Source organism: Salvelinus alpinus, chromosome 23, assembly GCF_045679555.1.
Source record: "Salvelinus alpinus chromosome 23, SLU_Salpinus.1, whole genome shotgun sequence".
NCBI classification, from domain to species: Eukaryota; Metazoa; Chordata; class Actinopteri; order Salmoniformes; family Salmonidae; genus Salvelinus; species Salvelinus alpinus.
Window position 1 is genome coordinate 39,882,488 of NC_092108.1, and position 12,577 is coordinate 39,895,064.

The window sequence follows — 12,577 nt, forward strand, 5'->3', positions numbered from 1 at the left end:
TGGTAACACTTTTTCTACGAGCAGCTCATTAGACGATGTTACCAACACAAGCGTTAGTGTATAAAACAAGCTCGGTATGACAGGAAGTGGAACTCTAAGAGTGTTACATGTCTATATACTCTTCAATAAAAGAAACAGTCATTAAAATACATAACCGTATCTAGTATGTAGACGACCTACCTACTGTACTAGAGAACATAACACAATGTGCCACTGCTAACTATGCTTAGGACAGAGAGATCCTCCAGCAGAGTAACAGCATGGTCACCCTCCTCTGTGGCAACACTGACAGATGCTCCATGCTCACTCAGTTGGTTTTATACACCAGGGTGTCCATTTGTATTCTGTGCCAAGATACATTTAAAAAAAATAGGAAAAATGCTAAGAAGGGAATGACAAAGTGTACTTTAACAATAACACCACTGCCGGTGACATCTACTTCATAAGTAATGCCATCTCATTTTTCAGGTGTGTGCATCCCATTTGACTGGGGAAAGGTGCTTTGGCTCCAGAGTCGGGCGGAGAGACGCTGAAGTGAAGGGAGGTAATGCCTCTGAGGGTCATACATCATCGCCTTTCAAGTGGCTTCTCGCTCACTCTGAATATCTCTCTCTCTTTGTCTCGGTCTCTCAGTGCTTGGCTCTGCTTGGCCAGCCCTCGTTTATCACGAACTATCGCCCACTGTGGCTTTGGCTGACGGTGGGAAACAGCAAAGAGAGTAGTGATACTACTGTAACGTTACTGTAATTTCTCTGTAGTTCTGTCAGGTTAGGTACCCATGAGTATTGGGCGAGTCACTGGCCTTGTGTGAACAGCTACTATGTACTATATGTTTTGTTACACTAAAAAACAACTCATTTTATGCTATGGGCTAAGTTTAGTAAGGCTATACGGTAAGCATAACGTCTGTTCATAACCAAAATCTGTGGCCATATTTTTGAATTTTTTGTGGTGCACAGTAACAACAATATTTGTCAAAAACAGCAGCCCCTCCATACCGGCTCGAAACCTGTTCAATGGACTTTATGGACACCAAAGGCTCTTTTTCTTAATTTGATGTCCTTAATGCACCTCTTTCATACTTTTTTAGCCACAGCACATCAGTGTACTTCCTTTGAACCTCGCTGTTGAGAAGAGCTCCCATCAAAAGCTTGTTTTATGGAAAATGGCATTGGTTCGTACAAAGTAATATTATGTGCATTGCAGAATTTGTAGTCTATACAATCTGCCTGGCTTTATGCCTTTGAAGCAAGCCATTTTTGAAAAAGCACCATCTGAAAAAGGATCTTGGGCTTTGAACAATTGGAACAAGAGAGTGACTCACACAAAGATCCCACTGCTATAACCACCATCAGGACCATCAGCAACACAACAGCAGTGATAGGTAAAACACTGCACGTGTTAGCCAGCGCACTTAACTGCCAGAGAAATAAACCTTGCTCTTCAACCTGCTCTAACATTCTGAACAGTGGGAAACATTTGCACGTCAATCTCAGCAGAGGTTTTGACATTTAGAATAAAAAACAGAACTGGTAAAAATTTCACAGAAACAAGACTCTTTCATTTTCTTTCTGAGTTCCAATTTATTCACGTTCTGCTATGAGAGAAGAAAAAAGAGAAATCCCTGAATAGTTGAAAGGTAACTCCATGCTCTAATTACCAAGCCACGCACCAAAAGGTTCCAAACATAATAAATACTATGCAGCTTATTTTCATTACAATAAAGGAACGGCACACACACCACATAGCTAGGCCTCCCACCAGGGTTATTTGAATTTCCTAAAATCAAATCAATATAGGCATGGCAGGGTGTATTCTCTTACATCTCTAAATATAGAATTTCATTTGAAACCAAATTACTTCAGTCTAGCATCTCCCTTCACTTGTGTGAGTAAGAACAAGGTCTTCCATGAGTTAAGGAGCCATACTGTTAACTATGGTCACCAGACTGTGCAGAGGAAGAGAAGGAAAGTGACAGCGGCAACAGGAGACTATATAGAAGTGAGAATGAAGCCCCTTGTTATACTGTCTTGTTACGAGAATGAGGGAGACAAAAAAGAAAGGAGAGAAAAACTAATGAGGCAGATAACAGAGGTGTGGACTCGAGTCATATGACTTGGGACTCGAGTCACATGACTTGGGACTCGATTCACATGTCTTGAGACTCGAGTCACATGTCTTGAGACTCGAGTCACATGTCTTCAGACTCGAATCACATGACTTGGGACTTGAGTGCAAATTTAATGACTTGAGACTCGACTTGATAGAAAACAAAATAACTTGAGACTTGACTTGGGCTTGAAGCCTCAATATACTGGACTCAACTGTGACTTGAAATTGATGACTTGAAATGATCTAGCCAGGTTTTACGACACAGTCACTGTGGATTACTCTCCACGCAGCCATAGGCAGTAGCCACAGCATCACACCTGAATTTAAAAAAATATTTGTGAGGAAGACAGGTGCTTTCCAGTTGGCAATGAGCACTCCTGTAGGCAAGCGGCCCTCCAAAGTGATAACGCGTGGTGCAGGTTTACATCTGTCTTCTGCAACCTCCACAGCATACAGGTAGGGTAGGCATATTATCCTGCTTACTCTGGACTCCAGAGAAGTGACATGATATCCCTAGTTGATATTGGCTGCTAACATGAATGACTTTCATCTTAAAATGCAGGTGTAAAACGCAGATTGTTTCTGTGTCTTGCGTTTTAAAATGCATCACCGTTTATGGCTGTAATCAGGGCCGTAGCCAGGGTCTAAGTTCCATTCAATACATTGTAAGAAAGTACAAGCTAATTTACTGCATTTCTATACAATTTAAAAACTCTAAAATGCTATTTGGAGAACAGCAAAAAAATGACCCCAACCATTATCAAAATGGTTGCTGTAGTTTCATCACCTCAGTTGATCCACAAACACATAGCCTATGAGCTATACAATTAGCCGCTACACATTAACTCACATTAACCCATTAAAAACTATAATTTAATACATACAGAGGGTTCTGTTAGCAGAAAAATTATTTAAATAACAAAAGGTAAACAAATATCTTTGCTTTACAGAACTTTTTGTTGTTTTACAGCTAATTTCATGCAATTCTACACATTTTTGCCATGGGGTGGGAATAAATGAGTGTTCTCTCTTAGAGTTCCACTTCCTGTCATACACAGCTTGTTTTATATACTAATGTTTGTGGCGGTAACACTGTCTATTGAGTGAGAGTGACTAAAAAAAAAACTATGGGGGGACCCTTGGAGGTTAGGGCCCCTGGGCTCGTGCCCTGCGTGTCTGGTCGGTAATTCGTCCATGATGACTACGTTTAGATAACTAGACTAACTAGACTAATAGCAATCCAAAAATGTTTTACCGACATGGGCTAACTGAGTGGCTCAGTGAGTGACATATACATAACAAGAGGAAAACTGTTGATGCACAACTCCATTTTGAAATTGCACATTGTGTATTCTACTATTCTAACTTTCAACACTACATTTGAGACCCCGACTGAGTTCCTAAAATTACCAGACCTCAGTGTCCTCACATGCAGCTGCGGCTTTGGCTGTAATGACAAACTACATTTAAGCAGCAATTGCACGTGTTTGCGCTAGTGCGTGTGTGTGCGCGGGTGGTCGCCAGCTTTGAACCACTCCTTTTTAGGGGTCGCAGGTCAAAAGGTTTGAGAACCACTGAGCTAGCGAACATATTGCTGATTTGCTGTACAGCTATATGATCGGGTGCAGCACAAACATCAAATCGTAGAGAGAGAGAACTGACATGACTAAACCCAAAAATTGTGGGTGATCAAGAATATTTACTGTTTACTTTGTAAGCTCACCAGCAATGTGGCATCACGCAACACTTACTAGCATTGGCCTACTGGTCTGTTGGTATGAAACTGGTTAAAATGTATAATTTACTTATGAAGCTTGCATTTGAAATTTGTTGTTAAAATGTATTATTACATCATTAAAATATGTTGTAGACAAAATAATGTAAAGTGCAGTCTGGCAGCCTCAATAAATAGACAAAGATTTGTAGTTGAACAAGTCATTGCATGTATATATTTTTTTATATTTTTTACTTGACTTCAAAAAACGTGTGACTCGACTTGACTTGCTCTTAGAATGCACGACTTGGACTTGACTTGAGATTTGACCCATTCTACTTGGGAATCCACTTGAGACTTGGACCTTGTGACTTGAATAATAGGGACATGGATGGTCTGGCAGATAAATATATGAAGTAGACAAAGACAGAAAGATAGAGCACTACAACTGTGGGTTTCACTACAGCATTCATTGCTACAGTAAGTACTGTGCAGTAAGTAGCTCTGTCTCACTTTAGTCCCATTGAAAACCAAATGGAACAGACAGAAATGTCAGTCTGGTGAAATGGGAAAGGTAGTGTTAAGAGGATAACTCCCTCTCTCTCAGACAGACCCTTCATCATGATTGCAGAGGGGCACCGTGGCACAGTGCGTGACTTATGTAGCTGGCATACTGGAGATTTTAAGAGCCTCCGGTGCCATCAGTGTATTATCAAGTCAATCAACCTCCTGTACATATATAGTACCTTCAGGAAGTATTCACACCCCTTGACATTTTCCACATTTTGTTTAGTTACAGCATGAATTTAAAATTAACAAACATTTAAAGTGGATTTATGTATTTCGAAAAAAAATTCAACTTCATGAAAACTGAAAAGCTGAAATGTCTTGAGTCAATAAGTATTCAAACATTTGCATGGCAAGCCTAAATAATATCAGGAGTAAACATTTACTTAACGAGTCACATACAGTATGTCACAAATAAGTTGCATGGACTCACTCTGTGCACAATATTAGTGTTTAACATGATTTTTGAATGACTACCTCATCTCTGTACCCCACAAAAACAATTATATGTAAGGTTCCTCAGTCGACCAGTGAATTTCAAACACAGATTCAACCACAAAGTTTTCCAATGTCTCACAAAGGACACCTATTGGTAGATGGGTAAAAATAGAAACATTGAACATTGAATATCCCTTTGAGCATGGTGGAGTTATTGATTACACTTTTGATGGTGTATCAATACCCCCAGTCACTACAAAGATACAGGTGTCCTTCCTAACTCATTTGCCTGAGAGGAAGGAAACCGCTCATGGATTTCGTCATGCCCAATGGTGACTTTAAAACAGCAACCACAGCTAATAAAGTCACTGAAACCCTTAACAAAGAGATACAGTCTATTTTGGAATGGGTGGCCAGTAATAAACTGGTCCTGAACATCTCTAAAACTAAGAGCACTGTATTTGGTACAGATCAATCCCTAAGTTCTAGACCTGAATGGTGTGGCTGTTGAACAAGTTGAGGAGACTAAATTACTTATTTGATTTAATTTATTAGGATTCCCATTAGCCAACGCCAATGGTGACAGCTAGTCTTACTGGGGTCCGTCATATAACGAAAAAGACATTACAGACAAAAAACTTTTCAATTTACATACATTAACCAGATTATAAACTGTCATGGTCAAAACATAGATTCAATGGTTGTAAAGATGGGGAGAGGTCTGTCCGTAATAAAGAGATGCTCTGTTTCGTTGACACCCCACTCCACAAAGCAAGTCCTGCAGGCTCTAGTTTTATCTTATCTTGATTATTGTCCAGTCAGATGGCCAAGTGCTGCAAAGAAAGACCAAGTTAAGCTGCAGCTGGCCCAGAACAGAGCGGCATCTTCATTGTAATCAGAGGGCTAATACTAATACTATGCATGCAAGTCTCTCTTGGCTAAGAGTTGTGGAAAGACTGGATGGCCAGTAATATGCAGAAACACTTCATGTTTTTATAAGAAACATTCATGTGTTGGAAATTCCAAATAGTTTGCATAGTCAACTTACACACAGGACCGACACACACACGTACCCGACCAGACATGCCACCATGGGTCTTTTCTCAGTCCCCAGGTCCAGAACAAATTCAAGTAAACGTACAGTATTATACAGAGCCATGAGCGCATGGAACTCCCTTCCATCTTATGTAGCGCAAGTGAACAGCAAACCTGGTTTCAAAAAACAAATAAAGTAACACCTCACGGCACAACGCCTCTCCCTCATGTCACCTACTTGTTGTGTGTATGTACTGACATGTATGTGGAACTGATCAAATTCCATCATCAAATCAAATTGTATTTGTGACATGCTCCGAACACAACAGAATACAACCTTACCGTGAACTTACAAGCACTTTACTAACAATGCAGTTTTAAGAAAATAAAGTAAAGAAAATATTTACTGACTAAAGTTAAAAAAGGAACACAATAAAATACCAATAACGAGGCTATATACATGAGGTTCTGGTACTAGGTCAATGTGCGGGGGTACAGGTTAGTTAATTGATGTAATATGTACATGTAAGGTAGTGGTAAAGTGAAAGATGCACACACACACACACACACACACACACACACACACACACACACACACACACACACACACACACACACACACACACACACACACACACACACACACACACACACACACACACACACACACACACACACACACACACACACACACACACACACACACACACACACACACACACACACACACACATTACATGTTAATGTTTTTAAAAGTATGTAAATTACTAAGTCTTTTGTCTATAATGTATTTTTCCTTATGTGTCGGAAACCAGTAAGACTAGCTGTTGCCATTGGCGTCAGCTAATGGGGATCCTAATAAATCAAATCAAATCAAAGCAGTTACAGATAGAAAACTGAGGATGGATGAACAACATTGTAGTGACTCCACAATACTAACCTAAATGACAGAGTGAATAAAAGGAAACCTGTACAGAATTAAAAATATTCCAAAACATGCATCCTGTTTGCAACTAGGCACTAAAGTAATGATGCAAAAAAATCCACTTTACTGAGTAGCAGTTTCCATATTTTCAAGCATAGTGGTGCCTGCATCTTGTTATGGGTATGCTTGGGGAGTTTTTCAGGATAAAACATTTATGGAATGGAGCTAAGCACAGGCAAAATCCTAAAGAAAAACCTGGTTCAGTCTGCTTTTCACCAGACACTGGGAGATGAATTCACCTTTCAGCAGAATAACCTAAAATACAAGGCCAAATCTACACTGGAGTTGCTTACCAAGAAGACAGTGAATGTTCCTGAGTGGCCGAGTTACAGTTTTGACCTAAATCTACTTCAAAATTATGGCAAGACCTGAAAACTGTCTTGCCAGAAAACGGTTGTCTAGTAATGATCAACAACCAATTTTACAGAGCATGAATTTTTGAAAGAATAACGGGCAAATGTTGCACCATCCAGGTGTAGAAAGCTGTTAGAGACTTTCTTAGAGACCCAGAAAGACAACTATAATCGCTGCCAAAGGTGATTCTACAAAGTATTGACTCAGAGGTGTGAATACTTATGTAAATGTAATATTTCTGTATTTTATTTTCAATACATTTTCAAAAATGTCTAAAAACATGTTTTCACTTTCCCATTATGGGGTATTGTGTGAAGATGGGAGCGATAAAAATATATATTTAATCTATTTTGAATTCAAGCTGTAACACAACAAAACGTGGAATAAGTCAAGGGGTATGAATACTTTCTGAAGGCACTGTACATCTTATAGTCTTTGAATTTGAGTAATTCATCCTACTCTTAAAAAAGAGAGTTGCTTTGCAGAACAAGCTACACTATATCACAGCATATTTTATGTAAGGTAAGAAATGATATATGCAAGTGACTGACCAATTCCAATGAAGACAGCCTGGAATCCCTCGTCTTTCAGAGAGGTCAGACTCATCCCGTTCATACCCAGTCCCTTCTCTAGGACAACCTGAGAGGAGAAAAGTAGCACGTTAGGCATTTTAGGGATTTTGTGCATTTGCCACTGTATTATTAGCTGTAACTTACTTACTAACTTAAGTTAATAATCAGTGACATTTGTAATTGCAACTAGCTTAAATAAATAAACACAACGAAATAGAAGTACAAAGACAATAGGACAATGGTCGGATAGCATTAATCTGGGGTTAAGTAACCACATGGAACAGAGACAAAGGACACAGTCACAACAGCGGCCTATTTGTTTGTGTTTGTCACTGGTGTAATAGAGTGAAGTCCTTCTCATTTCCCCCACACTCTTTCTCTCAATTAAATTAATTGAGAGGCCATCGTAATGGGATTCATTTCTGGAGATAAATAAAGCCTTGAAGTAATTGGTCAGAACACAAGAAGCAATATCTACCTCCCCTCCCTCCATCAATTCACTTCTATCTAGCCAACCTCAAGGAATGCTGTCTCCCTCACTCTCTTTTATCTCTCTTTCTTTTCTCTCTCCGTCTTTCTTTTTCACCCCTTTCCCTCTCCACCTTTCTCCCTACCCCATCTCTTTCTCTCTCTCTCTCACTCTCTTCCCTTCTCCTTCTCTCTCTGTCACCCTGTCAAATAAATAAACAATTAAGAATAAATCAAATTAATCACGGTCAGGTGAGCTGGATGAGTAGTATTGATTGGCCCTTTCCCAGGCCGTGGCATTCAGACAATGACCAGATGGATGCCACTCGCCGGAGGAAGTCTCTTTGTCACTTAGCTTCCCCCACCGTGGCTTCTAATTGTCTCCTTCTGCGCTGTCCTTGTTTGTTTGTTTAGGGCTTTCTATTGTCGTTATTAATGTCACTGATATTTTCCTGGGGAAGGGTTCATAGCTCTTGACAGTGACAGTGAGACTGCTGCGTGTGAGTAAGCATTGTGTGTCCGTGGTTGGGTGAATGTGTGTGCAGTCAAGTGTGTACAAGCGATGAGGTGTGTGTAAGCAGTCAGGTGTGGTGAGGTGGTGTGTACGCACGTGTGCATTCGTGTGTGCTTGCGTTCTTGCTCGTGTGTGTGTGCTTTCGTGTGTGTGTGCGCGCTCACATGCTTTCGTATGTGCACGTGTGCTTGCTTTCATGCATGTGTGTGTGCGTGTGCGTGTTCCGTGTGCTTATTACCTTCACCCCCAGATCTTTCATCAGCTCAATCTCAAACTGCACCACCTCATAGGGCAGGCGGAACTGAGGGATCTCTGCAGTACTGAAACAGAGGAATATAGGAAGAAATGAAATAGTACCAGTTATTAATCAGTAACTATCAATCAAGTAAATAAATCATCAATATTAATAATATTTGATCCACTGGATAACTTAAGGCTTTTGGCTTAAGGCTTTTGCACAAATGTCTTATCTCTGAAATGGAATGCCACGGTGTCAAAAATGGTTGAATGTAAAAGAATTACAAACAGGATTGTGCATCCATTGATCACATACTGTATAATGCGTTGAGTTAACGTAGATGCAGCATAAAGAGTTCATACTTTCATATGCGTACACAGTATTCCAGGCGTATGACCAGGCATTATGTACAGGATGTCGTCCTTATGGAAGTGTTATGTGAGCATCATGACTGTCGCTCCAAGTAGAGTGTATTGCAATTTCCCCCTTCAACATTGAGTGACCTCACACACAGTACAGATAGAATCACATCTAATTCAATTCCTAAGTCTCGGAAATTAGTAATAATAAGTGCAGCCCATCTACCTCAAGCCACCGATATATTTCTGTTTCTCGAACACGGTGATGTTGTCATATCCCAGTCTGGCCAGGTAGGAGGCACAGCTGATGCTCGCCGGGCCGCAACCAATCAGAGCGATCTTGGCATGAAAGCTCTCCGGCATGTCATCCGGAGGCGGCAGGTCAGGGTTCCGCACCTGAGGAATTCCCATTTTGCTGAAAACCTGGAATGAAAAACGACGGAACGACGTCTTAAGAAGAAGAAAACAAAACATTTCCAGTATCCGTTTGACAGGCCAGGAAGAAGTTCATATGGACTTGACATTTATGGTTGTCACATTGGAGAAAGGTCAGAGCCCTGAGTGGGCTGGGATTTTAGTGTGAGGGGCATTCCAAAAGAGGAATTGCACATTAATATGTGACATTTGATATGAGAGGAACTGACAAGTTGAAATTGAACAAAATGATTACAGTCCATCTTTAACCCCACTGCTACTTGTTGAGATGGAGGACTGGTGCTCTCGATGGTGGTTCTGTGCTGAGCCATGCTAGCCAGTCTGCAGTAGTTTACAGTATCATAACTCTATTTTCCAGGGAACCTCTGACACACTATGGCAGTTTTATTATGTGGGTACTATGATAATGGTGCCTCATTTATGTGCAGCTACAGAATGTGAATTGAATAGCCTGCATATCGCATGAGCAAAGTTGGCAAAATGACATAAATGTATTTTCAGAATGTTTGGGTATTTATGGTATTTTTTTAATTCTGCAAGCATCTTTCTCCTGTACCTTTAGGGAACCTGGGTACTATAGGCGTCCAGCTCGGTATCAGCATATAAGCGTCCATCTGGTACGATTTTGTTAAAAGATTAGCATCAAGGAACATGATGCCAAAGTGAATACATTGCATTCAACGGGGGTGAAGATTAGCCTCACAGTATTGATGCCTAGAGAAAGGCATCATGGGACATGATGCGTAAGTGAATACGCATCATGCATTGAATATTTTTTAAGATCATTTTGTATGTTGTCTGTAATAAATCATAATTCACTTACATGTTAAGGAAAAAAAATATTCTCAGAATGCATTAGATCAAACACTGAATGGAAGGGAGCAGTCTACTGTAAGATATCATGGCAAAAATACAAACAAAATACTGGTTGACATCTTTGAAATATAATCAAACTAATATGAAATGGCCCATCCCAACGGGGGCTTACGTAAGAAAATCAAAAATCCTTGTTTTTACAGATGACAAAAGTTCAGATTCTGAGCTGCAACATGGTATTTCATCAATGTGATTGGAGGAAGCATGGGACATTATTTTGCTTTAAAATGTGATAATCTTGTTAATCTCTTAGGAGACAAGTAGGAGAAAAAAGCCCTTGAAAGATTTTGTTGAGTGCTAGAGAGCTCTGCTTTGTTGACGCCCATTCAGCATCGTTCACACCCTCTTAACCCACCCATCACTTTAAGAAATCACATGTAAATGTTTTTCAAACCGTCCCCATGGTCAACCCCTCCATTATCTCAGCCAATCATGGCTAGCTAGGAAGGACCCTGTTTTTCACCCTATATAGCTCAAGGTTTTCTCCTTGGCTGAACTTGTCTCATAATTATATATTTTTTTATATTTGTATCTGCTAAGCCCCGTCCCCTTTGTTACTGTTGCAACATTGGACAACATTGTCTGTTTAAGCGAAAGATCAAGTGTATTTTTGCATCTCAATCCACCGCATCCACCTATGTCGCACTTCCACATCTGGGGTGAAAGGTGACGGAGCTAGAGCGGTGTCTTCTCGCAAAATCGTCTGCCGCGTCCGAGCAGTTTGGCCTAGAAACTGTTATGACCCCTCTACGGAATGAGGATGCTCCCCCAGTACCAGTTGGAAAAAAATGTATGGAAGTATATGGAGACTGTTTAGTGCCAAAAATAAGGGGTTAAATACATATATTTTTTTAAATGTCTAATGTTTCCTGATCTTTCTTATACAGTATCTCTCAGATAAAGGACAGACACTTCCTTTTGATCTTTTGGGGGGGGACTATGTGTTGTTCCATGTAGTGAATCTGTTATTCAATGTGTTTGTATAGGCAAATAGCAGTAAGGCCCAACATTTTTTTTTTTTTTTTTTTTATCAAATAATATATATATATATATAATATATATATAATATATATGTTTTATACTTCAAGGGGTCTTGAAATTCTAAATCAATAGCTAAATTATCCTTCGTACGACCTTCTTAAAACAATTCCATATAGCACCCCCCCCCCCTCCACACACACACACACCCTAACCCTAACCTTAGCTTCAAGTCCACATTCTGACTCAACCCTCACCTAAGACTTAACTCTAACCCTAACCCCAGCCTAAACTCTAACTCCAGTTGAATGTCCACATTCCGGCTCAACCCAAAACCTATCCTCAACCGTTACCCTATGGCTAGGGGGAGAGAGAGGGAGGGAAGAGAGAGAGGAGGGAGAGGGGGGAAGGGTGAAAAAAGGGCGAGGGAGAGAAAAGAGCAAAATAAATAAATAGATAGATAAAGAACATTTTATTTTACCAGGCAAGTCAGTTAAGAACAAATAATTATTTACAATGACAGCCTACCCCGGCCAATTGCACACCGCCCTATTGGACACCAATCTCAGCCGGTTGTGATACAGCCTGGAATTGAACCAGGGTCTGATAACTCTAGCACTGAGATGCAGTGCCTTAGACCACTGCGCTACTCAGGAGTAGGGGATTAGAGAATGGAGAGAGAGAGAGAGAGAGAGAGAGAACAGCTATAAAAACCGACAGACGTGTTACGCAACTAATAAACGTTGATTTGATTTTGTCTGTCTGTCTGTCTGTCTGTCTGTCTGAGTATTTCCCCAATTTACCCATTGCAGCTTTATCACCACCGTTTTTGCCTTCAATGCAATGTCCTGATTTATGTTAACTCCCTTTACACACATCTATGCATCAATACCTTTACTCATATATTTTTGTATTGACTTAAACATCATGCC

At 40.2% G+C, this 12,577-nt stretch overlaps 1 protein-coding gene across 5 annotated transcripts in view; it reads right to left on the bottom strand.

Moving 5' to 3' along the window:
- LOC139550969 (dihydropyrimidine dehydrogenase [NADP(+)]) overlaps positions 1-12,577 on the bottom strand; it is a 131,237-nt gene that overhangs the window by 71,100 nt on the left and 47,560 nt on the right. For 4 of the 5 annotated variants that reach the window (XR_011670164.1, XR_011670166.1, XR_011670165.1 and 1 more), the window contains exons 6-8: positions 9,583-9,779; positions 8,998-9,079; positions 7,757-7,844 (exon numbers count right to left, since the gene is read on the bottom strand). Coding sequence is in view for 2 of the 5 variants with exons in the window: in XM_071362278.1 (XP_071218379.1) it covers positions 7,757-7,844; positions 8,998-9,079; positions 9,583-9,779 (367 nt within the window). In the remaining 3 variants the exon portion in view is untranslated. Of the gene's footprint in view, positions 1-118; positions 5,665-7,756; positions 7,845-8,997; positions 9,080-9,582; positions 9,780-12,577 lie in introns of those variants that run through there. The other variant, XM_071362279.1, reaches the window with a different exon arrangement.